This window comes from Suillus subalutaceus (genome assembly GCF_016647625.1).
Source record: "Suillus subalutaceus strain FC151 chromosome Unknown DFJ58scaffold_21, whole genome shotgun sequence".
In the NCBI taxonomy this organism is placed as follows: domain Eukaryota; kingdom Fungi; phylum Basidiomycota; class Agaricomycetes; order Boletales; family Suillaceae; genus Suillus; species Suillus subalutaceus.
In genome coordinates, this window is record NW_024540270.1 from 152,064 (window position 1) to 174,089 (window position 22,026).

A 22,026-nucleotide genomic window follows, 5' to 3' on the forward strand; every position below is an offset into this window, starting at 1 on the left:
TCTAATTCCACGTTTCTACATAGTAAAAGTCTTTGAAATGGTATTGTATGGAATCAAATAATTAATTAGATCACTCATCGGCTATCTTCTGTGCACGCTTCGCGAGCTGGATGGTTATATATATTAGATGTCATCCTCAAGGCAGCTAATGTAACTTACCGCAGCAGCCAAGTCCATCTGACCAGCAGGTGCACTAGGCTTGGAAATCTTCGGTGGCGCAGCGCCGGCACCTGCTCGCGGGGCCGTGGGTATAGGTGGCTTAGGAGGTGGCTTGCCACCGCTTGGCTTCGATGCGATAGGTGGTGGCACAGGTTTAGGTTTAGTAGCCACTGGAGGAGGGGGTTTTACTCCTAATGAACTCGAAGGGCGAGAGCTCGCGGGTGTACTGCTTGGTGACCCATTAGCTGATACAGCTGCAGACTTCTTCCAAGGCGCTGCGGAGCCATTCGATGGCGCAAGGCCAGGGAAAACAGCCACGGGCTTAGCCGACGCGTCTGCTGCCAATGACTTCACAGACATAGCCGAAACAGTTGGTTTTGAAGCTGAAGCAGGGGTAGGAGCGGCAACGACTGCTAGCGGAGCTGAAGGTGGTGGCGGCGGTCGAGGTGGAGGGGAGCGTACTGGTAGGTGCCGCTTTGGGTTTTGGCGGCACAAGTTCTAGGTAATTGTTTGGGGCCCAGCCCTCTTGCCCATCCTTCCTTACAAGCCACCACCCATTGTCATCCTTCTCAACCAGTTCCACGGTATCATCCTTCTTCAAAGATATCTCGCCTTCTTGACCTTCAAAAGCGAACTTTGCCTTGTATAATTCTACCTCGGGCTCCTTGGGCGGCGGTGGCGGTGGCGGTGGAACTGAATTACGAGTAGGAGGCGAAGGGGCTGATTTAGGAGGCGCCACCGGTGTTGGCCTGACGGCAGCAAATTGTGCAGATTTCCCTGGCAGTGGTTGAGCGGCTGGCTTCGGCCTGGATATCTTCCCCTTCTGGAGTTGATCGTGAGAAGACAGAAATCACAATCTGACACAAAACTCACATCCGAGGGGCCACCAGCGCGAAGGAGCTTTCCTTGGGTGATGGGTCTAACAATACCAGGTTTTCTTCTTGCAGCAGGTCGAGAGGTGCTCGACGGAGGTTCGCCAGACGGGACGTGCACAGCGTGGCTTTTGTATACATCATCTTTTGCGATCGTCTCGTCTCTGACAAATTGGATCTGTGCCTTCTTGTCCTTCTTTTTCGCATATTCGATCCTTCCGAGCAAGTGAGACAAAGGTAAAGTGAAACCAATCAAACACGCACGACGGGCCAACCAAGACGTTGATACTAGTTTGCGTGAGCGTAAGAAGATTCGCGGTCAACTCCGTCTTGAAATAGCAATGAAGAATTGGATCTCCCTCTTCAGAGGCATTACAGTTCAATGCCTGATATAGAGTTAGCGATACGCTGAGGACGGATAGGAGGACCAACCAGCCAATCATCCCTTAAATTAGACATCGATATACTTTTGATTGTTACCAAGGGAATTTTGCGTTCAAGCGAGGTTTGTATCTGACCATCCTTCTGAGAAGTGGCCGCGATGTACACAGCTTTTGCAGTCTACCATGATGCATGTCAGACGAAGCGAGGCAATGAGGTACATTGATACATACCACTACAAGGAAACGTGGGCTAACTTTGCTGGACCGACCAAATTTGGACACCAATATTTGCACTTTTGAGCTGAATGTAGCCTGTTCCGCTGTGCGACATGTGAGACGATGAGACGACATGAAATAACTAGAAGGCTTACTACCAAGACCACAGGCAGAGCGCAGGTCAGATCCAACGATGTTCTTGCCATTGACATCAAGATAGTCGCCCAGAAAACGGCGATAGCTGAGGAGACTGTAACGCCTGCGTTCTTTTCTTCCTGCTAATACCTGATGACCATAGTCGCGGACTTTGGCATATTCGAGGGCTTCTTTGTTATTCTTCCAGAACCTCTGAATGCGCCTAGCACACTCATTCTTATAGCGCCAGTAGTTTCTCCAGGCTCGCTGAATACGTGCCGCCATGTTATGCCAATAGCGGTCACGCATAGTCTCTAACGCAAACAGCTGTATTGACGACGTCAATTCCATTTTTTTGTGCTGCTGCATGGCGTACTCACTGTTTCGGGATTCTTGATGAAGGCCTTTGTAACCCCCATCTGCCATTCGTCCTTGGCTATCCCCGTGTCCTTGAGAATTTGCTCGCAGCCAGATTTCGCATCTCCCTGCCATGTATATTCACCAGCGTACGACGTTGAAGGCGACAAAAGGTAGAAGCGTTCCACCATTTTTTCGAAGGTGTTCCTATACGCAAATCCTGCGCGACGTACACGAATATTTTCTTGTAATCCAAGGTATTTGATTTGATGCAAGATGGCCTTGGTATCATATTCACTCGGGCTACGGTTCTGGTTTGGTTTGATTGTTCGGATATAAGAAGGCTGAGCTTTCATCAAATTATCCACGAGAGCACCTGCCGACGCCTTTCTAGGATATGAATGATCTATTCTAACCAATAAAAGAGCAATGTGAGATACCTTGATCCTGTCACCAGCAGTGGGCGGTCTCTTCTTGCTTGAGGGATCGGGTCTGTCGGAGAACAATGTCTGAAGGAACTGGTTGCCGCTACTACCGACCAAGTCAAAAAGATCCTTTACAAGTGCATCTTTGTTCTTGTCTGTCATGCCCGCGATGTTGTACATGACATCTCCGGCGTAGTGACGAACCAAAAACTGAGATCCCCGGGCCTCGAAGTGGACATTGGAAGACAGCATGGCCGTCCGCTGGACGAAACTGTTATCTGCCGCGGCTGGATCGGCGTGCGCTGTTGCGCAAGCGTCGTTTAAAGCAGCAAATATTCCAGGGGGTTTGCGCTCTTCAATGAGGTCGCAGACAATCTTGTTGTTGAAGTATTTGATAGGATTCCACTTGATCTGCTCCCTGACGTACTCCTCCTGTTCGGTCTTAAGTGTCAATTCGATAAAAATCTGCTGGAGTTTCTCGTTGACATAGTTGATGCATAGTTGCTCGAAAGAGTTATCCTGCAGAGCTCCGTGAATGAGGCGGTTTGAGGCATACATTTTAATTATACCTCGAAAATTTCAAAACCAAAGATATCCTGTCAACGCCTCAATTGTTGGTCAAACCAATAGCAAAGCGTCACCTACCAGTATACCAATGACTTGTGCCGAGGCACTTCGAGCTTTCATCGACACATTGATTCTCGAAACAATCCACTCGAAGAGATTGTTGTAAATCGCCTTTGCGAGTGCGTCCCTTCCAGCGGTTGCTTGCGCGGGATTCAGGGGAACGTCGTAAACAGAACCTCGCCGTCCCCCTCGCTGAGTTTCGACAACTCTTGACGTCAGAACCTTCTGAACCATCGCCGAGTCTACTTCTATGAGATACGCAATAAAATCTGTTATTCCAGTGTCAGAGATGGCCGAATTTCCATCATCCATCTCATGGAAGGAGACATTCCCCAGCCATAGAACGACTGCGAGCATCCGAAAAATTTCGTTCTGCTCTTCATTGCTGAGGCCAATGATCCTCATGGCATTCTGACCATGTTTGAGTGATGATACAGGACAACAGGCAAATACTCACCAGTGTGTCCGCATAGTCGTTTGAATCGTTGATGCCCTGAACCTCTAAGCAATTGCTCCTGGCGGTATAATTATATGTTTCTGGGCCCTGCAACCCAAATTGTTCTACAAATATTCATGAGAACTCAGTGTGGACGGACAGGCAAGACGCACCTCGCTGCTCGTCTGACGCAGCATTTGTAAACTGATAGAAGATGTGGAAATTGCGCTCGTGCTCTAACTGTCCTACCACTCGGCCTTTCTCAAGTAGATAATTCGTTATCTGAGCCCCGATCGGCTCGCCATGGGTATTGAACATAATCTCCAGATATTTACCCTGGGGGGCCATGAAATCAAGATCAAGGTACATTTGTAAAACAGTCATTCACGCACATGACGACTTGAATTATTGTTGCGAAGGGTCTTTGCACAACCAAAGCTCTCTAATAGAGGATTGGTAGCCAACACCATTTCTTTGATCTCTTGTATACTGCCATCCTCCCCTCCTGACACGGCCGCGATGTATTGCATGATGCGTTTGGCAGCCTCGGTTTTTCCAGCACCAGACTCGCCGGATATAATAACACATTGGTTTTCGTGGTATGCATTCATGTTATAGTATGCAGATTCTGCGATACTGAATACATGCGGAGGAACTTCGAGTCGATTCTTGCCCTTGTACTTCTGGAGGGTTTCATCCGTATAGATTCCTAGATCTGAGAGGCATTTCGTCCCAATGTTAGAAACAAAAGTTTGAACATATAAAGCCTCACCTTTAAAAGGGTTTACGGATATTAATACGCCACCGATGTAAGTGTAGATCTCTCCGGCGGTCCAACGCTTCTGAAGGTTTCCATTGATGTTATTGTCGTCGATAGTTGTCAGAAGCGTCATATCGGATACTCCGGCTTGTTTCTTTTTGAATCCTTCTTTCCAATCTGCCTGTTTGTACCGATATCATGGCTGCCCGTGGGTGTGACGATGTCTGAGAGCGCACCTTGGCAACTTTAGTCGCCCCACCTGACTTCGGGGCAGTCTTCTTGCCTGCCTTCTTAGATATAGCCTACATGCACATGCCGATCAATCATTCAGCATTTCAAGGCAACTTAAATCTCACCATGGCCGACGCGCCTTAGCTTGAATGAGGGAACGTAGTAAAGTTGCTGGGAGAAGTCCGCAGGCACAGCGGAGAACGGCAATGCCCGTGGCAGTACTATGACCCGGTGGTAAATGATTAACTCCTGGATAAGTCGGGATTTGTACCCTTACCACAAGTTAACTCCGGACAATCAAGTGCTGGTTCGGACACTTCGCAAAAACTTACACAATAAACTATATATTCAATACCCCACTGCTACATATCATTTCACACCTATTATAAAGTAGGGCCAGTACAAAAAGCAACAAGCAGTCTCAACTCGGTTTATTAGACAGTGTACTAGCTGTTCACCGGTTTTCTAAGCTCAATCAGATGCTCCAAAACCTCAGCAGCAGGAGTAGTTACAGCGGTGTCAAATGATCCAAGTTCACCTTTCAGCAATCTGGCCATGACATTCACCAAACCAGCCTTCTCTACTTCTTCTGCGAGCGATATACGAGGGAGGGCGTGCTGGGGATCGAGAATGTGGCAAAGGCATACAACTCCACGGTGCACAAGCCCCTGATTTCTGGCTACTTCGTCGTCATCAGGGTCGTCATCCTCCAAAGTGACAGATGGGTCAATAAGACGGGCAATAATTGAAAATGCTCGGTGACGATCCAACTGAAGTTCAAATACTGCCTGGCAAGCAGTAGACGCACTGGTCACTGTTGCCAAAGCACCCGATGCAGCGAGTCTCGTTGGAAGGTCATCCATGTCCGACATCGCAAGAAGCACTTGTAACTTGGACTTCGTTGCATGAACATCCGGAGAACCGCCATACCTAAAAAAGGCCTTCTCTGAGCCCCCGATAAGGTTGCATAGCAGCTCGGTGGCTGCCCGGCGGATGAGTGTATGGTCCTCCAACATGAGGAGCTCGACTTTGTTAAGAAGCTGAGGAGTGCTAAAGATGCGATCGGTACACCCTGTGCTCTGTGAAGCAAGATTTGTTAAGGCCATTAAGGCTTCGAATTGTTGCAGGAGGTTTGAGGATGAATGCAGCAGCAGTTGTGACAGTGGCCTTATTGCATCAAGCATAGCGCCATCAGCGGGCCCGAAGACTTGAAGGGGAGAAGATGTGATGGTCAATTTCGCCAAAGCCTGGATCGCAGGGAGAAGAGAGGTATCAATCGGTGTGGATGATGATGTGGAGTACGACGACTGTATAACACGAGAAAGACTCCGTACACCTCCGCTCTGGAGGACCTTTCCTCTGTTATCTTTGTCCTCCACGATGTTTAGGTAGATTTTACCCAAAGCAAGTCTGATGCCTTGGCTCTCTACACCAGAAGCCAAAGACAAGACATCAAGGGCGCCACTTGCAAGAGCTTGACGACATCTGGACCTAACTGTAGCATCATCTTCCAATACATTTAGCGGTTCCTCGGACGTCGTCTTGTTGGATCCATTACCAGCCTTAGCCATGCGTTTCAGCTTGGCGACCTGAGCGTCTTCCTGACTAAGGCGAGGACGATAGGCACAGAGGTTGGATATGATGAGAAGAATGCCAAAGAGGAGGCTAGAATTACTGGTAGACGTTGGCAGTGGCTTATTTCTAGGAACTAAGTGTGAAGAGCTGTTGCAAGAACTTGGGATCATTCGCCAGGGCATGCTTGACGCTTGGGTCAACACTGAGGTATGCAAGGCCTTCAACAACGTCGTTAAGGGAGGATAGAGAATCCTTGTCACTGATGACCATTCCTTTCAGTAGATTTGATAGCTCCATATCCTTGGAGGTAGATGACGCTGCCTGAGATGCATCCGCGCCTTCTGAGGCATCCGTTGCCGCTCCTCGAGATAATTTTACGAGGGCAATAGCTGCTGCTGCGCGCAAGTTTTTGTCGGCAGCCTGACGTGACTTGTTCCCAAGCCAGGTGACGATTTCCTCGGGTATCAGAGCCCGGCATGCCTTGTGTCCACTAGCTTGGCCGATCATACGAGCGACCTCTAAGGCAACTGAAGCTGATGATGGAAATAAATCAAGGGCATCTGTCACGTATTCCACTACGCCGTCTTGCGCAAAAACACGAGAAGCGGACTGCCAGTCGACGTGGAATAATGCAGAGAAGAAAGATAGTCCAATGACTATAGCATCCTGCTCTTGATGATTGGAAATACGGGAGATGATAAGATCCTGGAAAACTTTCTCTAGTATTTCCGTGGCAGACTTGTTTGATCCAGGATCCTGAGGATTTTGCGAACGCATTCCTTGACAGAACGCAGAGAGCACGAGATACGCTTTCGAGCGCGATGGTTCTGGCTGAGAAGGCGCGAAAGCTTCTACGAGGTAAGAGAGCTCATCAGGAAGGAAGGCGGCAACATCCTGAGATTTTCTCATTAATAAATCTAAGTTGAGGTCTCCATTCTGAGTGTTCATCGCAATAAGTGATGAAGTAGTGTAGACTTTGAGCAAAGTGAGATGTTGGAACTTGGTGGAGGGCAGTCACGAATCGCTCACGATAGTACTAAGTTTCCGAACACGGTGTGACTCACAACGGATCATTTCTTTCGTAACACAGTGACTCTATCCAAATTTGTCGGTGGACCGTTGGCGTCCCATGGATATCCCTGACTGCGAAGATGCAACAAGCGCCCTGAATACATTCAAGGCGACCACCATCCAGTCAGGACATACGGTTCTGCTCAGACTACCTAATGGCGAGACCAAAGGCTTCAAGGTGGAAAAGGATGCGTGAGTGGTTTTTTTGTCTTGTTTCCTACCATTACTGAACTGAGTCGAGAAGTAATGTTTCTATAGGGAGAGTCGGCTCCTTTCGCGCAAACGAGCTGATCGGTCATCCATACGGATTGACGTATGAGATTCGTGGCAAAGAACTCACCGTCCAGCCGCCCCATACTCTACAAGAAGTAGGTAAGGGATTTGATAAACACTGCCAAAATTTCTATGTATGACTAGTGGTTACGAAGAGGAAACGGATGCTACAAACGAGCTCATCAACGATGGTGAATTCGTGCAGCCACTTACCCTTAGCGAGATTGAAGGGTTGAAAAAATCTGGCGTGCATGCCTCTGTGCGTCCTGGGCCTTATTTCATGCAGAATCGCAGTATAATCTATTTCCGCAGGACATCATAAAGGCTCAGATCGAACAACATGCTAATTATTCCATGAAAACTGAATATAGCAAGGAGAAATATAAGCAACGCAAGGAAGCCAAGTATGCTATTCCTGATTTGTTGACAATTTAATTGACATACCGAGCAGATACTCCAAGACCTTCAGTACGGTTGAACCGACAATTTACAATGTTTGTGACCACTGGTTCAAAAAAGACCAGAACAGGATTCGTGATATCAGACCGGATACACTGTCTCAAATATTGAATCTGGCGAATGTTCGCCCCGGCGGCAGGTACATTGCTGTTGACGACGCGTCTGGGCTTCTTGTATCGGCAATCCTTGAGAGACTGGGAGGTGAGTGGCTGAGAGCTGTTGGTTCTGTATGAGTCAAGGATCTAATTCTTGCAGGGGAGGGACGACTGATTTCCATCTGCGATGTCGATTCACCACCCGCGTATCCTGTCATGACCCTGATGAATTTTCGCAAAGACGTCGTTACAAAAATACACTCGTCATTGAATTGGGCAACTGCCCAGGAAGACTATACACCAGGTTAGTGAGCCTGACTAGTTTTTTTGCGGATACGCCATACTTCCCATCCAGTGGCAGCTGTAGCACAAGAGTCATCGTCGGAAGTGGGAAAATCAGAACGACATAGGATTCGCCTTGATAAACGGAAGAATGCGGCAGATTCTCTTTTAAACGCAAGAGAGGAGTTATTTGCTGGTGAATATGATGCGTGAGTGCCATCAAATAACGTCATATCTCTTCCGACGCTTGGCAGGCTTTTAATCGCTAGCGATTACGACCCGTTGGAGATCCTACAAAACTTGATTCTATATGTAGCGGGATCAGGATCCATAGTCGTTCAAAGCCCATTTAGCCAGGTATGTTGTGCTTCCCATTAATGAACAAGTTCAGCTGGATACCTGGATATTAGCCTCTCACGGAACTACAATCGAATTTGCGCCTTGACCCAAGCTATCTTGCACCATCAATTACAGAATCGTGGCTGCGACGCTATCAAGTTCTACCAGGTCGCACACACCCGACGATGAACACGTCAGGATCGGGAGGTTTCTTATTACACGCAATCAAAGTGTAAGTGTAAGAACGAGTCAACTCGCGAATGAATGCTTACCGATTGCTTACCAGATATGATGACCCGAATGCTTCCAAAGTGTCATCTCATCGACAATCAAAACGACGGAAGAAGGAAGCTGACGAAGGAGATTCGTCGGTGCCTCAAACCCTAGAATCATATGAAACTACGGAGCTCAAGGAAGACGACACAACAGTAGCTGACCAAGCTAGCCTAACCAACAAGATGGAACCAACAGGCTAGCCTTTTGGTATTGGGTTAACGGATCGTACAACAGTGGTAACAAAGTAATCTACCTTCCACGATAACTAGTATCAAACAAAACTATTTATTAATATAAGTTTTCAGATGTCAGGGCTCAGGAAACATTGCAGCGACAATCTGAACAAGTTCGTGAGCAACATCCTCTGCAGTTTAATGAAAAACACACCTCGTCGACGATGGTGTAGGCAATGTGTTGGTTCAAGCGCTTGTTCTGCAGGACGGCAAATATTCGTCTTGCTCCTCGCCGAGCGTTTGACCGACCTATCATGTTGGCAGCAAGATCTATAGATCGTGGTGTTAATCCATACTTTTAGGGGAGAAAACCCCAGCAAACCTGGCACTAAAGCGGAGAGCTTGCGGTTTGCTTCGTCGCGACTACGTGTTACCTCCTCGGTTGACCGTGGTTGACCAGGCGGTTTCAGCTTACCACCTGGCCAAAGAGAATCTTTGAAAAAGGCCAAGATAGGCATAATGCGACTTTCTTCAAACAACGACTTGATACTTTGGCGGATTTGGCTTTAATCACGTCAGGGGAGTGAAAAGACTATGCAAGATTTGGGCTCACCGCTCGATGGTGCCACCCAGTACTTGCTGGAGGATGATCACAATCGCTTGTCGCCGGAGCCAGTTGTCCTTCTTGTTGAGCTCAAAGATAGCAAGGACAAGGTCGCATATAGGAGCAGAGAACGTTGACGTGCTAGTTTCTCCTTCCAAAGGACGCAAGTCACTAGACATGTGCATGAACGTGTCCTCCGACGTAGACTTCCCAAACGCTTTCAGTGCCTGAGCGACGAGGGTCCTCATCGTGAACCGCCGATCCCGACTATGCCAGCGAATTCTGCGGCTTGTCGGGTAAGCCTTTGAATCATAACATCCAACATTGACGGGCCAAAGAACATATCATCAATGCTCTCTGCCACTGAGCGATAAACAGATCGAACTAGGTTTTTCCCTGAGAAGCCAGCGGTTCCTTTGGGGACATCCTCTTGGACTTCGGACGCAATGAATGGTGAATCGCGGGACAGAAATGCGCGAAGGTCATTGCTTTCGCAGACGACAGGTATAGCAATCAGATTCTGCTACTGTAAGTATGCGAAGGAAGTAGACTTCGGCGAGCTCCTCACCTGCAAATATTTCTCAAGCGCATGTCTCCTTGTGTCTACGAAACTGCCGGACAGCGAAGCAACAAGCCTCTTGCCTGGGAAATCGAGACCCTTGACAAGCGCGTACCGATCGCGCAGTTTGTTATGCATCCTAAGGAACTCGTTGTATCTCCTTGCAACAACCCACCCAGAGGCAAATGTTCCGTCGGGTGCAAGCTGCTGGACCTCAACGAGGTATCGCACTACGGATTTCCCCTCTTCTTCTCCCACTGTCGAACTAACGATAGAAACCTTCGTTCGATGGGAGACAAGACGGTTTGCGGATTCTTGCTGTTCATACTGGGTCTTCTGGAAACGCAACTCTCGAAGTTCGCGGGTCATAGACGACTTTGATTTTTGAAGCAAACGCAGTTCCTGAGCGTCGCCTGTTAGCTCTGCTTTCTTGATAAGCGTGTCGAGCATGGCATCGTGGGCCTCCAGTTTGGTGATCTTATCACCAAGGCGTGCAATCTCGTACGAGAGCTGAAGGTCTCCAGGGCCGGCTAGCTGAAATGCTCCTTGTTCCGTATCCACAGAACCTTCAGCTCTGTCGTCATCTTCGTCGATCATATCTTCTTCTTCTTCACCGAAAATGTCCTTCTTGTTGTCGAGTGAAGTCGCGCTGAGGTGGCGATTCCTGCCTCTGTCCTGGCTTCGAGGGAGGAAACTGTGGGGAAGTTGCTCAGTGGCAATGATGTCCGTTAGCGCGGCCTGGATGGCTCTCATTCTCTCTGCTTCATCTGCGCTTTGGGCATCTTCTGGATCATCGAAGAGAGGAGCTCTGGACGTATTTGATGATGTATCTGAAACCGGAGACATGAGCACATCAATGTTGGTCCGTGGAGCAGTGGGTGGACTCGTCCGTGGGTATTCTATGCGCTGAATCACAGAGCTCAAGGAAGGGGAAGATTCAGAGCGGAAGATGTGGACAGATCCAATGCCGAGAGGACGTGACACCGGCAGTGGCGGGGGTGACATCGAACGTACTGGGATACGACCTGCAGGGGGCTCCAGCAATTTAGCACTAGCCCGATTGAAATCCTCGACTATTCGGAACCACAGTTCAGATCTCTGAAGGTCCTCAAAGTCTTGTTCCATCGCCTGTTCAACCTGTCTCTGCGCCAACATGACGCTACGACGAACTTTCTTGTCCTCCAAAGGTCCCGGAGGGATCTCACTTTGTGCGTAAGAGCGTATCATATCGATGTACTTCTTAGAGATGGATGATAAAGCAGGATGAGGTGGTGTGACGGAGAAGTAAAGATCCTTAATCATTGAAATGTCCTCTTTGAGCGTCGAGGAGCTTGAAGGACCTTGTAAAGGCTCATCTTCATCCCCAGATGAGCTTGAGTCTATTGACTCCAATGGGTTTTTGAAGCTTTCTACTGTTAGCCAAAACTGAACCAGGAGTGAGCGGTGCCGACGATCCATAAACTCCATGAAGTAGGACAGTGATGTCGGGTTGCTCAAGATGTCACGTAGAGCGACTTGGGTCCGCAAACCAGACTCAGGCGAGGCAGCTGACTTCTACGATTATTTGCATGAGCAGAAGTTATGAATCTCGTAGAGCAGCTTACCGAATCTTCGCCACCCAAGATTACTATTCGTTGTTCGACAGTCCTTTTGGCAGTATAAAGCCTGTCAAGGAAAGCTACTACGTCTTCTGTCTTCTCGCCACTTATCCAATCCTCCTTCTCGTGATTAGCTGTGGGAGCGTCAACATAAAATGTAGTAAACTATTTGAATAAACTAACCAAGAAGTAACCTCGTTCTCCGAATTTCTCCCATGATATCATTCTTCAGGCGACGAGCATCCAGAAGTGACGAACAACGATTGATACTCCGGAGGAACGACTCAAACTGTCGCATATCAGTTCTAACCGTGATGGTGTCTCCAGTTGAAATTGTTGAAGGAAGCCGGTTGTGCCGGCGGGGTGATTGTGCTTCTAAAACATTTCTCACTTGAGATATGAGTTTCCTGTATGTGCATTGTTAAAAGTGTGAAAAAAAAAGTTCGAGCACGTTGGCCACATACTGCTGGTGTATTGCGGCGCCAGCCTATCTCGGGGTCAATGACTGCGTTCGCACTTGAGTTGAGGACATAACATACCACTTGCTCAATCATCCGATTCCAGAAATCAGGATCGCTCACCATATCCATGATCGGATACAGCACCGCGCATACTAAGATTTCTCGGACAACTACTCTCAGAACCTTACTGTGGGCCTCCTGTTCCGGAAGAACATGCGAGAGCATCCGCTCCGCAATTGTTCTGAGATGTATTTCTTCGTTCTGTTTCGTAAATGTAGAAGACAGATTCTCCACTGCAGGATGTAGTTTGCTGCCCTTGCCAGCGTATCTACTTGCCAACAACATATCCAACTCCTCGGATTGCGTGAGACGACGTTCCAGGGCTGCACCGCGAAGTGTGACCTCCGATTGGCGGAATTGCTCAATATGCACAGTGACTTTGGGCAAAATTCGCTTTACTAGGAGAGCAGAAAGGTCAACAGTTGCGGTTGTTTGTAGAAGCCGCTCAAGGGAATCATGAAGTACTGAAGAAACTGCCGTAGGAAAGGAAGGGGATGGTGATATGTCTTTGTACCAGGTGAGCACGAAGTCGCGTACGACGAAAATCATGATATCGTTGAGGGTAGATGACACAACAGGTAGGTCAGGGTACAAAGGTGACAATGATTGTGGAGTTTTCTGCGACCAGTTAGAACGAGTGAGGACTGCCTGCCATGCTGCGGGAGTTGAGAAGGCAAGAGGTCTAGCTGCATGTATGAGCGCGTTCCTATGAACTGGTTGCCTGTCCAAGGCAACTCCGACGAGAATGTTCGCGACAAAACACGAGATCGCCACAAAAAGTATGATCACAGGAGAAAGGAGGATGAGGTATATCGGAGACGAGAACGCACGCGTGACGACAGGAAATACAACGGCGAGAAATGCAACAGCCAAAGCAGACCTGGCACTAATGAATGAGTGCATGTCACGGCGAAGTTGGTACATTACTATCAGCTAGAACACATTATTCGTCAGAGTCATGTTCAGATGAACGGTTAACTCGGAGGTCACCAACCGTCACGTTCGCTCAGAGGACTTGAGCGACACTTGCCATATCCGGCAACACTCTTTCAGCTTGAACTCCGACTCGATGTCAAATGGTAGACTCTAATTGACCAGCTGTACTTGCGCGCCATTCTGGCCGGTAGCATTCTGGTATGGCTTCTTCTACTATGCTACTGCCTTTCTCTACGCTTGAAAGTTTTATTTGCGGTGGACTGGCGGGATGCATAGCCGTCACTGTCAGTAATGCCGTCCTGCAGGAGTAGCCAAGACGCGTTTGCAACTCCAAAGTACGTTGCGATGGCGTGAATTATAAAACATGATATATTGGCATGCAGGCAGGTGAGCTTGTCAAAGGTGGAAAAAAGAGTGTCTATAAGGATGCTTTGGATGTTCTGGCAAAACTTGGAGAAACGAGGGCATCCGAGGCTCGCAAAAAGGACTCGGACCCGCAGTGTCTATATTCATTTTTGCTCTGTCTGATAGCCTTCTAGCACGTTTACCATCATAAGCTTCAGGGATGCTCTTTCGATATTTATATTTATACCTTATGGCAGACACTTTTGAGAGTCACGTCTAGGTAAGCGACTTATTCAGCCTTGCTGTCCAGACTTTCTCTGAGTTATTACTACAGGGTTCTACGAGTCGTTTCGACGAGCAATCAACTGTTCGATAGGTAAATCCATCACCGACCAGATATCATTGACTTCTGTTGTAGCTGATGCCGCAAATGGCTAATAGGAAGTATAGTGACATTTGGTCTGACACGGATATTATTTTCTTATTCGCATGTAACAGCTTCATTAGGGAACCCACTCTTCTTGATAAAGGTACAAATGCAGGTACGTGCGACATGCTCTCGCATTGTTTGATATCAATGACAGCGTCAATAGGCTTACTCCCCTATACTGCCAGTTGGGACACAACATCACTGCAAGAACTCGTTTGACGTATGGATCACTATTTTTAGGACAGATAAGTTTTGGGGTCTATTACGTGGTGTGGATGCAGCCATTCTACGAACAGCTATGGGATCTTCGGTTCAGCTTCCTACATACAAATGGGCTAAAAATCAACTTGGCTCGCATGGATTATATCCTTCAAACAGCATATTGACTTACCTCGCTAGTTCGTCCGTGTCTGGAATTTGCGTGGTGTTTTTACTCTATCAAGTAGCCAACAACTGTAGTCTGACACCGCGTAGTGCATTGTCACGCAGCCTGCCGATACGGTCAGTTGGCTCCCTGCTTGAAGCGGGAATTTTTGCCTTATCGATATCCATGTCCAGGCCCCAACCCGAGTATACAACCAACCAACAACGTGCACACCTGATGGACGTTTAGCAGGGACACTACAGGAATCTCATTGACTGTATCTGGAAGGTTCGGGTGGTACAAGGATATGTAGCGGCATGCATACAGCGACAAGTCTTATTAAAAATATCCATCTAGGTCAACTGCAGTTTCTTCGTGTTGCGCCTCATACGTGAGTTGTTCTCGGCTTGCAAGATTCACGCCCTTCTGACTGTCATTCATAGCATTATTACCCTTACTGTGAACGATATTATCTTAGGTTTGTATAAGGACATCCATGATCTAGATCATGACCTCAACCTGATACCTTCATACGTACTGAGCGAAAGACTAAGCACGCTGTATGGTACGTAGTCGATGTGAGAATCTAATGTGACAAGAAGACCCGTGGTAGAACGCAGAATCTGTTCGTTTCAAACAAACACCATGATGAACTCCAGTACAGTGCGGGTCACAGAATTCGGGTCAGGAAATCAGCTTTCTTGTTGAACGCCTGTCCCTTGGGAGTATCCTACAACAAAGTGACCTCGGGTCTGATTCATCGATCGCTCACTCTCGAGCCCCACGCAGGAGGAGCTTTTCCATCCGAGAGAAGGTACCGCGAGTCGTACAGTTGGCATGTTAGAATTATATGACTATGGCTCATCAATCGCCGAGAGTGGGGGCATGATGGGAGTGCACGGGAGTGCACAAGGTCCGTGATGTACGTACGAGCTGAGTGCTGTAAGTTATCTGTGTTAATCAACTCCACAGTAATTCGGCCGGAGCACTGAAGCCGGCTCCCTCGACAGCTTGTGGTACAATTCTATTGTGAATATATCTGTACCACCACAATAGGTGTGGATTTAAATTGTGGATGTTCACAGACCACATCCCGCCTCCATAAAAGCACCCCACTTGCTTTTTATCTTTATTTTATACAAGCTCGTCAGTCCCAACGACCAGCACCATTTTTCTCTATCTGAGTGTCCGTGTGCCAAAGATAACACTACGCAGAATGAACGACGTATCCCTTCATCACGACGCGCACACATCTAACCACCTGACCCTGGCTACATGTCCGGGGACACTTGACATGGACGAAGCTACACTTCGTAAGCTCACCCGTGCAAAGCTGCAAAAGCTCGCGAAGGTGTGTGTCGCAATTTTTTTTTGAATGCCACACAGTGAATGATTAGGAAACAGGAAAATAAGATTAAGGCTAACATGAAGAGCGAGACAATTATCCAAGAGCTCCTAGTGCTCTACAAGGTTGTTCCGCAAAAGTAGGTGCCCTTCATGCTCGGCGTAATGAACCGTTCTGATGGTGGTTCAGTCAGGATGAAGGGAGTGAAGAGCCTCCGAGGAAGAGGTTGAGAACTAGCATGCAAGACCAGCCTCCTTCTGGATCAATAAGAAGAGCTAGCGAGGAAATTCCTCCAGTCGCTGGTCCATCAACACAAATCATAGACGTACCTGTTAACACAAGTTGTGAGTGTCATGTACCATGTCGCAGTGCAAAAAAAACTGACATTTATCCAGTTGATTATCCTCCTACGCAGGAAGGGTCTCAGAAATCTGTGCTCAGTGCAGAAAAAAGTGCTCCGATTACAGTAGCCAGAGATGCTACTGATGCCGCCACTGTAAATTCAGCAGCAATATTGCAAGGCCCTTCACCGGTACCGGAAAGTCACACTGGGCACTTGACTCCGGACGATGACACCAGCGATGTTGATTTATCCTATGCGAGTCAGCATGGCTCCCCCCTCAACTCGCATTCAGGAACCCCCCCGCTCGAAAAACCACAGATGCTAAACCGGGCGGTGGGAATTATGAACCAGATCACATCCAACGATCAGCGTACTCTCGCTCAGGTTGCCGTTCTACGCAAGAGAGTGAAAATGCTGAGGGAGCAGGCGAAGAATGTGAGGGATGTGGTGCGCGCAGAGCAAGGGCGACGTAAGAGATTGGGGACATACTTCACGTACTGGAGGGAGATCTCGCCTACATGGCCAAAGGAATGGATATATGATGAAGGCGAAGAAGAGTAGATCAGAGGGTACCTGAGGACCATGACACACACATACACGCTTAGCGTAAATTCTGCATAATTTCGTAATTTCGACGAATGAGGACACCTTGAATCTTACTGTAACTTACGGAGACCCAAGAAACCTTGTTTGTGCTTTCAAGGACATCGATGGAATTGGACTGCTATAAAGTGACCACCGTCCCCGCATTCCAAGTTTTTATTCAGAGAAAGCCGGTATATCTACCTGCTTACCAAGAATAAGGTAGAAGCTCGTTCAAATCCATCCTATGTCACGTGACAAAGTGTGACAATTGCATGTAAATTCACCATTAATCAACAACTAAGCAAGATCCTTAATGGCTACACGAAAAATCTTGCAATTAAGAATGAGAAATTTTCGCTTTTCCCGTTTGTTTGTACGAGCTCTGATGATGATGTTCTGGAATTTTGAGTCTTAGCTGGCTTATAGCCGAAGCGGCAAGAGGGAACAAACAGTCGGCTAGCAACTGTACTCACGGCAGTCCGAGTGGCTGCACTTACACTAAGATTTCCGAGTCATGGCCTTCAAGAATCCGTCGCAGCTCAAGCGCCTTCGAAAATCATGGAGCTGCAATTTAGAGAAAGCTCAAGCAAAGAAGCAACAAAAGACTCACCACGTTGAAGAGCTGAGTTGCACAATAATCATCTACATTTTATCAAAATGCGAGCTGCATGGGCAGTGAAAAAATATCGTGGCCAATCGAGTTCTTCCAGAGTCACTTGATGCATGATTTTGACACCACAAGTATCTCAAATTCCATCTGAGTAGTTTCATTATCATTTGTGACTTTTTTCGCTACATTACAACTCATATTCACTTACTACTGCTCGTATTTACTTACTACCAGTATGCTCGGCATACTCGGCAGACTTATCCAACTTCTTGGTCACACTGGGTCACGCCACGTGATGTAGGATGGATTTGAACGAGCTCTACCTTAGAAGACGAACCTATCTTCAACTTGAAGATACCCTCCGAGACTCGTTAACCATTCTTTCTAATTTCGAAGGAAAGACTGTCTTCCTTCTGCCTATCATATCAGATTAAATGATCTTCGGTTCCTCTGTGATGTGCAGTCATTGGTTCCATGGCGAAGCCCTCCCGTACACCTCGCTCTCGAAAGAGGTTCGTGATAGTACCATGTGCTTCAGTGGGCCTTTCGGCCGGCGAGTTGCCACCTATGTCGAAGTGTACTTGCAGAATGATGAGGCAAAATGTGATCCCCTGAACAAAATTGCTGTGAATCACTTGGGTCTAAGCTCTGTAAACTCACCACAATGGGAGTGATAATATCCAGCATGGTGTATTGGCCATTGGATCCAATGAAGAATGTTAAGAGGAGCATAAGGATACTCGTGGAATAAAATGCGCCGCTCTCGATGACGACCAGAAAAACGGGTAGAAACGCGGCAAAGCCCTCTGGCATGAAATAGCGGGTACGATATATGCGCCAAGCATTCAAACCTGCATCACCATGTTCATCAGGAGCATGCGGATTGGATCCAATCGACATACTGGTACTGGTAACACTGAGACCCATGGTCAATGCATCGAACGTGGCGATACACCCATAGTCGACGAGGGGGACATTAGACAGCAAACGGGCCCGAGAAAGGGACCCGATACCATAGAATCCAGTGGCTGCGAAATGTTTCGGGATAAGACGATGGTCGGATAGTACCTTTCGAGATACTCACCCACGCTGGCTAAGAGCATGATACAACCAGGAATGGCAACCAACAGACTTCTGTCGTTGAGTACATAGCATCGCCAAACCTACGGCCCTACTTAGAGGGGGAAATGAACATGCTATGTGGAGAAACTCACAACTATCGCATCGGCGAGAATGGTTTGCGTGATGCAAAGTGCCGTTGATGCAACAAACAATGGCGAAGCAAAGTTGGAATAGTAGTCACTTGCATCAATCGTATCCACCTTGAATACAAATGCCTCTAACGCTCGAACAAAATCAATGATTAAATGCTGAAAGTGGTCATGTTGAGCTACTCCCCGAAGAGGTTCGACTACACTCAGCGACTTACGGCCGTTGCAATGCATAACAACAAGGATGCCACTGGGAGAAGGAGTTGCCGTTGAATGCCGGTCTTCTTGAGTAGAATGAACAACGTGAACCAGTATAAAGTGAGGAACACGCCTGTTTGGGATAGTGAAGTTTGGTACTATGACCTTTCCACTAGTGATCGGTTACGCACCATACAATAGGGTCTCGAGAAATAAACCTAACAAAGCAGCCGTATCCATATGTATGCCCATGATTACAGTCGTGCAAGCCAGTGTGAGGTTTCTCAGATGGTCGAGCGTAGGCAACTACCTTGTGAAAGGGCAGAAACTCGAGAGCATAAATATTTCGTCGCGAGAAGCTGTGTTGGGTCCATATAAAGGATTTATGGCCAACGCCCGTGCTGTAGTGCATGCAAAGAATTCTGATACCAACTAACGCTGAATGAAATTACCGGCCATCTCCTGACGCCAGTGTCCAACTGTTCCCAGAGTAGTCTGGTTCACCCCGTGCCGTTCGCAACCATCTGATAGCTGCATCAAACACTGTTACAGGCGACAAACTACTGATCCGTGGGGTAGAGTTGTGTTCGCATTTAGGCAGTAAGATTGACTCACTCTATTCGATACTTGCCTTAGTAGCATGTACTAGCACATAGCGGTAAGGAACTACTGTTGTCGATAATCGAGCATTATCTTTGAAAGAAAATTTGCAATAACTCACCTGCCTCTGATCGGAACAATTTAAATGACCAAATCCCTCGGCGGTTTTGACCAAACCAGCCAACTTGCACGTTGATACTGCTCTGCAGTTGATATGAAATACTTACTATACTTATCACAGGCTGGTGGCAGGATTAGTACCTACTGAGCGAGATTAAGACGTCCTCCACGCAAGGGGCGGTGATTGACTCCGACGACACGCCACAAGTTGAATCCTGTATTGATAGGCAATATCATTGGCCCGGGGCACCGTGACACCGAATGTACACCGTGCAGTGGAATAGCAACAGCGTGCTTGTGAATAACTTGCACTGTAGTCGGATCAGCATAGGCACAAGATCCGATAGCCATGCTCAAATTCTGTGAATAGACATAGTACCCTATAAGCAGTTTGTTATGTCGGTGCCGAGTTCATAGCCGGTCCGGATGGTACATGATGTTTGTTTTTGATTTATCAGCTCTTTCGTCTTCGTCCTCTCTCTGAAGGTCTGCGGCCGCCGTCATATGAAACATGGATGCCTTGATGTGGACTGCAGCGTTCCTTGTATGTTGTATGTTGAAGATATGCCGTCTTCATGGCGATGGTGGCGAGTTAGACGAGAACGATGATAATAATTATAACTCAGATGACTTGGTAGCTAAAAGGAGAGATATAAAAAAGCAGGTTAGGGTTGGAATAGTCTGGATAGGCACAAGTGAGAAAGCAAACCCGAAAAAAGGGTGGAACGAGAAAGAAATAAAGGGTCCAGGGTTGCCCGGAGGCCGTGAATATGTGCACTGGCAGAAGCCACCATGCTGATACGCGGACAAGGTGCACGTTTTTCACACAAAAAAGTGAACCCGACCCGGATTGAACGGATGACCTTATGGATGTCCGGAACTTGAAGTTCAGCTGGAATCATACGCGCTACCACTGCGCCACGGGTTCATGGGATTATTGAATGCATGTGATCGATAGTACTAGTACTTGGAGCTGAAGAGATTTGAACAGCATGCGAGTGCTCTCGGCTCTGCGTATACGAGTCACTAAAGGGCTAAAGTCGTCGACAGTCAACAACAAATCGTGAGTGTTGGAAGACGCAGCGGTGCCCACCCTCTAGCTCGTAGCTTATTACTACTAGTAGCGCCCCTGAGTTCCCGACTCCACTGGCCACTTCCCTTTTGTCGCTGTTGATTCGGAATGTTAATCCAGGCGTCATCCGCCGCCATTCGTATATTTCCCTTAACCTATCGAACATTCTGCATAAAGATCGTCCTGCAACCCAAAAAACTCCCAATACGTCAAAAAGACTTGCTGAAAGTTTTATTTGCTAGCTCCAGAGGGAGTCGTTGAAGATGAACAACCTGTGCTGCATGAAACGATAAGTCGACGAATAACAGATCACTGCGCAATTTTGATTCTTGAAACCAATGACAGCCAGGTTCCCACCGTTTGCAGAGAAGTTCCGGCACGTTTGCTGTAGATAGACTCTCCACTCATCGTGAGAGTCGAGAATTGGTTCACTGATGCAGGGTCTTTTCGGAGCGAGGCAGAAGCATGTCAGAAGAGTGTCCAAGCAGCCGGTCTTTTTACTAGTAGCCCTAGTAACCCCTCAAGCCCAAGGAAGTTGGTGGCTATGTAAGTTTGATATTCTGAGTTCTCGGCCTGCTATCTTTCTTTCTTTCTTTTTTCCTCGTCGTCGACGACGATGGCCATCCTTCCACAGAATCACCGGCACCACTCGCCCACTTTTCCTCTCATACCCTTGACGCAGTAGCCTACTCACAACTGCACCCTATTCAACACACCCAACTACAGCCACTTACAGCACTGAGGCCGTCATCGAAGTGGCGGTTAACGTTGACCTCTCGCTGCCATCCATGCCTCATATTAATGGCAACCTCGAGCTTAACCAGGAGCTTCTTCGTACTCCCTCAACCTCCTGTGGCCCTGGCGCTGTCACCGATACAACCTACCACGTTTCTACAGCCTCATACTCGAAGGGCGGCGTCCCCCGGCACGCCAACACAGACCCCTCCTCACCCTTTCATAAATATGGCGCTTCCCGCACTCAACCATGACCTTTCTTGTGCTCTCGCTAACCTGACGCTTCTGCCACCACTTACCACGATCTCTCGCTGCTCACTTCGACCTCCCCCACCTTCCTGTCATCGCGCAGCCGTCTAGTACTTCCTCGCTATCCGGTGTTCGCCTGCAAGATCCCGTGGTCAGCACCCTGATCCTGTGCTCTTCGTCTCATTACGCTCACATTACCCATGCCTATACCTATACATTTTTTCAATTTATGTTGCATCATATGGTTAGATATATGTTTTTAAACACAATGTCATTGCTGACTTGAGTTGGAGTTGAGTGTTGAGTACTTGAGTATCGAGTGCTAGTTTGCATACACCACGAAAAGAACACTCGCGCGTTTTTCATATGGAGTAGGCTTAGAGTTATGGTTAAGCCACTACAAAATAATACTAATCTCATGCATATAAATTCATACGAAGATGAACGATGAACGATT

At 47.7% G+C, this 22,026-nt stretch overlaps 7 protein-coding genes and 1 non-coding gene across 8 annotated transcripts; 4 read left to right on the forward strand and 4 right to left on the reverse strand.

Annotated features, from left to right (window-relative positions):
- Positions 1 to 70: 70 nt before the first annotated feature.
- On the reverse strand, positions 71 to 7,124 carry DFJ58DRAFT_724656 (microfilament motor; the record flags this gene model as incomplete). The annotated part of the gene is made up of 19 exons (XM_041385130.1): positions 71 to 106; positions 160 to 569; positions 622 to 982; positions 1,033 to 1,246; positions 1,296 to 1,417; positions 1,464 to 1,592; positions 1,646 to 1,734; positions 1,786 to 2,092; positions 2,146 to 2,508; positions 2,563 to 3,066; positions 3,117 to 3,143; positions 3,193 to 3,585; positions 3,632 to 3,735; positions 3,784 to 3,946; positions 4,003 to 4,325; positions 4,383 to 4,551; positions 4,607 to 4,672; positions 5,060 to 6,302; positions 6,337 to 7,124. The coding sequence occupies 19 exons, from the start codon at positions 7,122 to 7,124 to the stop codon at positions 71 to 73; spliced, it is 5,811 nt and encodes a 1,936-aa protein (XP_041247134.1).
- A 116-nt stretch (positions 7,125 to 7,240) lies between these two features.
- Positions 7,241 to 9,130, forward strand: DFJ58DRAFT_195222 (Gcd10p-domain-containing protein). The gene is made up of 10 exons (XM_041379173.1): positions 7,241 to 7,439; positions 7,492 to 7,619; positions 7,676 to 7,779; positions 7,833 to 7,924; positions 7,972 to 8,180; positions 8,235 to 8,378; positions 8,436 to 8,565; positions 8,611 to 8,713; positions 8,767 to 8,925; positions 8,982 to 9,130. Exons 1-10 carry the CDS (start codon positions 7,306 to 7,308, stop codon positions 8,985 to 8,987), a joined length of 1,209 nt encoding a protein of 402 aa, XP_041247135.1. The 5' UTR covers positions 7,241 to 7,305; the 3' UTR covers positions 8,988 to 9,130.
- On the reverse strand, positions 8,982 to 13,329 carry DFJ58DRAFT_866952 (PhoX domain-containing protein; the record flags this gene model as incomplete). The annotated part of the gene is made up of 10 exons (XM_041394195.1): positions 8,982 to 9,309; positions 9,359 to 9,474; positions 9,527 to 9,708; positions 9,758 to 10,015; positions 10,072 to 10,268; positions 10,317 to 11,861; positions 11,912 to 12,039; positions 12,089 to 12,312; positions 12,370 to 12,392; positions 12,445 to 13,329. The coding sequence occupies 10 exons, from the start codon at positions 13,327 to 13,329 to the stop codon at positions 9,280 to 9,282; spliced, it is 3,588 nt and encodes a 1,195-aa protein (XP_041247136.1). The 3' UTR covers positions 8,982 to 9,279.
- Positions 13,330 to 13,900: 571 nt separating this feature from the next.
- Positions 13,901 to 14,987, forward strand: DFJ58DRAFT_772442 (uncharacterized protein). Its single transcript, XM_041389224.1, has 6 exons — positions 13,901 to 13,987; positions 14,042 to 14,083; positions 14,149 to 14,249; positions 14,301 to 14,638; positions 14,696 to 14,892; positions 14,945 to 14,987. The coding sequence occupies exons 3-5, from the start codon at positions 14,244 to 14,246 to the stop codon at positions 14,748 to 14,750; spliced, it is 399 nt and encodes a 132-aa protein (XP_041247137.1). The 5' UTR covers positions 13,901 to 13,987; positions 14,042 to 14,083; positions 14,149 to 14,243; the 3' UTR covers positions 14,751 to 14,892; positions 14,945 to 14,987.
- Positions 14,988 to 15,795: 808 nt separating this feature from the next.
- DFJ58DRAFT_724659 (uncharacterized protein) lies at positions 15,796 to 16,750 on the forward strand (the record flags this gene model as incomplete). Its single annotated transcript, XM_041385131.1, has 4 exons — positions 15,796 to 15,852; positions 15,906 to 15,985; positions 16,036 to 16,190; positions 16,242 to 16,750. The coding sequence occupies 4 exons, from the start codon at positions 15,796 to 15,798 to the stop codon at positions 16,748 to 16,750; spliced, it is 801 nt and encodes a 266-aa protein (XP_041247138.1).
- Positions 16,751 to 17,571: 821 nt separating this feature from the next.
- DFJ58DRAFT_195266 (uncharacterized protein) lies at positions 17,572 to 19,435 on the reverse strand. The gene is made up of 6 exons (XM_041379174.1): positions 18,985 to 19,435; positions 18,814 to 18,926; positions 18,599 to 18,754; positions 18,469 to 18,547; positions 18,045 to 18,412; positions 17,572 to 17,995 (listed from the first exon to the last, which is right to left on the reverse strand). The coding sequence occupies exons 1-6, from the start codon at positions 19,043 to 19,045 to the stop codon at positions 17,810 to 17,812; spliced, it is 963 nt and encodes a 320-aa protein (XP_041247139.1). The 5' UTR covers positions 19,046 to 19,435; the 3' UTR covers positions 17,572 to 17,809.
- A 913-nt stretch (positions 19,436 to 20,348) lies between these two features.
- DFJ58DRAFT_t61 lies at positions 20,349 to 20,441 on the reverse strand. The gene has a single exon. It is a non-coding gene; the product is annotated as a tRNA-Trp (tRNA).
- Positions 20,442 to 20,959: 518 nt separating this feature from the next.
- Positions 20,960 to 21,685, forward strand: DFJ58DRAFT_195282 (uncharacterized protein). Its single transcript, XM_041379175.1, has 2 exons — positions 20,960 to 21,131; positions 21,312 to 21,685. The coding sequence occupies exons 1-2, from the start codon at positions 21,020 to 21,022 to the stop codon at positions 21,572 to 21,574; spliced, it is 375 nt and encodes a 124-aa protein (XP_041247140.1). The 5' UTR covers positions 20,960 to 21,019; the 3' UTR covers positions 21,575 to 21,685.
- Positions 21,686 to 22,026: the final 341 nt, after the last annotated feature.

Excerpts from the sequence above, each read along its gene's own strand:
- DFJ58DRAFT_195282 (XM_041379175.1), top strand. The coding sequence starts at position 21,020 with ATGCAGGGTCTTTTCGGAGCGAGGCAGAAGCATGTCAGAAGAGTGTCC. Across the intron at positions 21,132-21,311 it reads CCAAGGAAGTTGGTGGCTAT|CCACTTACAGCACTGAGGCC; the intron begins GTAAGTTTGATA and ends ACCCAACTACAG.
- DFJ58DRAFT_772442 (XM_041389224.1), top strand. Across the intron at positions 14,639-14,695 it reads TCACGCAGCCTGCCGATACG|GCCCCAACCCGAGTATACAA; the intron begins GTCAGTTGGCTC and ends ATCCATGTCCAG.
- DFJ58DRAFT_195222 (XM_041379173.1), top strand. The coding sequence starts at position 7,306 with ATGGATATCCCTGACTGCGAAGATGCAACAAGCGCCCTGAATACATTC. Across the intron at positions 7,620-7,675 it reads CCATACTCTACAAGAAGTAG|AGGAAACGGATGCTACAAAC; the intron begins GTAAGGGATTTG and ends GTGGTTACGAAG. Across the intron at positions 8,714-8,766 it reads TTCAAAGCCCATTTAGCCAG|CCTCTCACGGAACTACAATC; the intron begins GTATGTTGTGCT and ends CCTGGATATTAG.
- DFJ58DRAFT_195266 (XM_041379174.1), bottom strand. The coding sequence starts at position 19,045 with ATGGGCATACATATGGATACGGCTGCTTTGTTAGGTTTATTTCTCGAG. Across the intron at positions 18,413-18,468 it reads CATGCTCTTAGCCAGCGTGG|CCACTGGATTCTATGGTATC; the intron begins GTGAGTATCTCG and ends AACATTTCGCAG. Across the intron at positions 17,996-18,044 it reads ATATTATCACTCCCATTGTG|GGGATCACATTTTGCCTCAT; the intron begins GTGAGTTTACAG and ends AATTTTGTTCAG.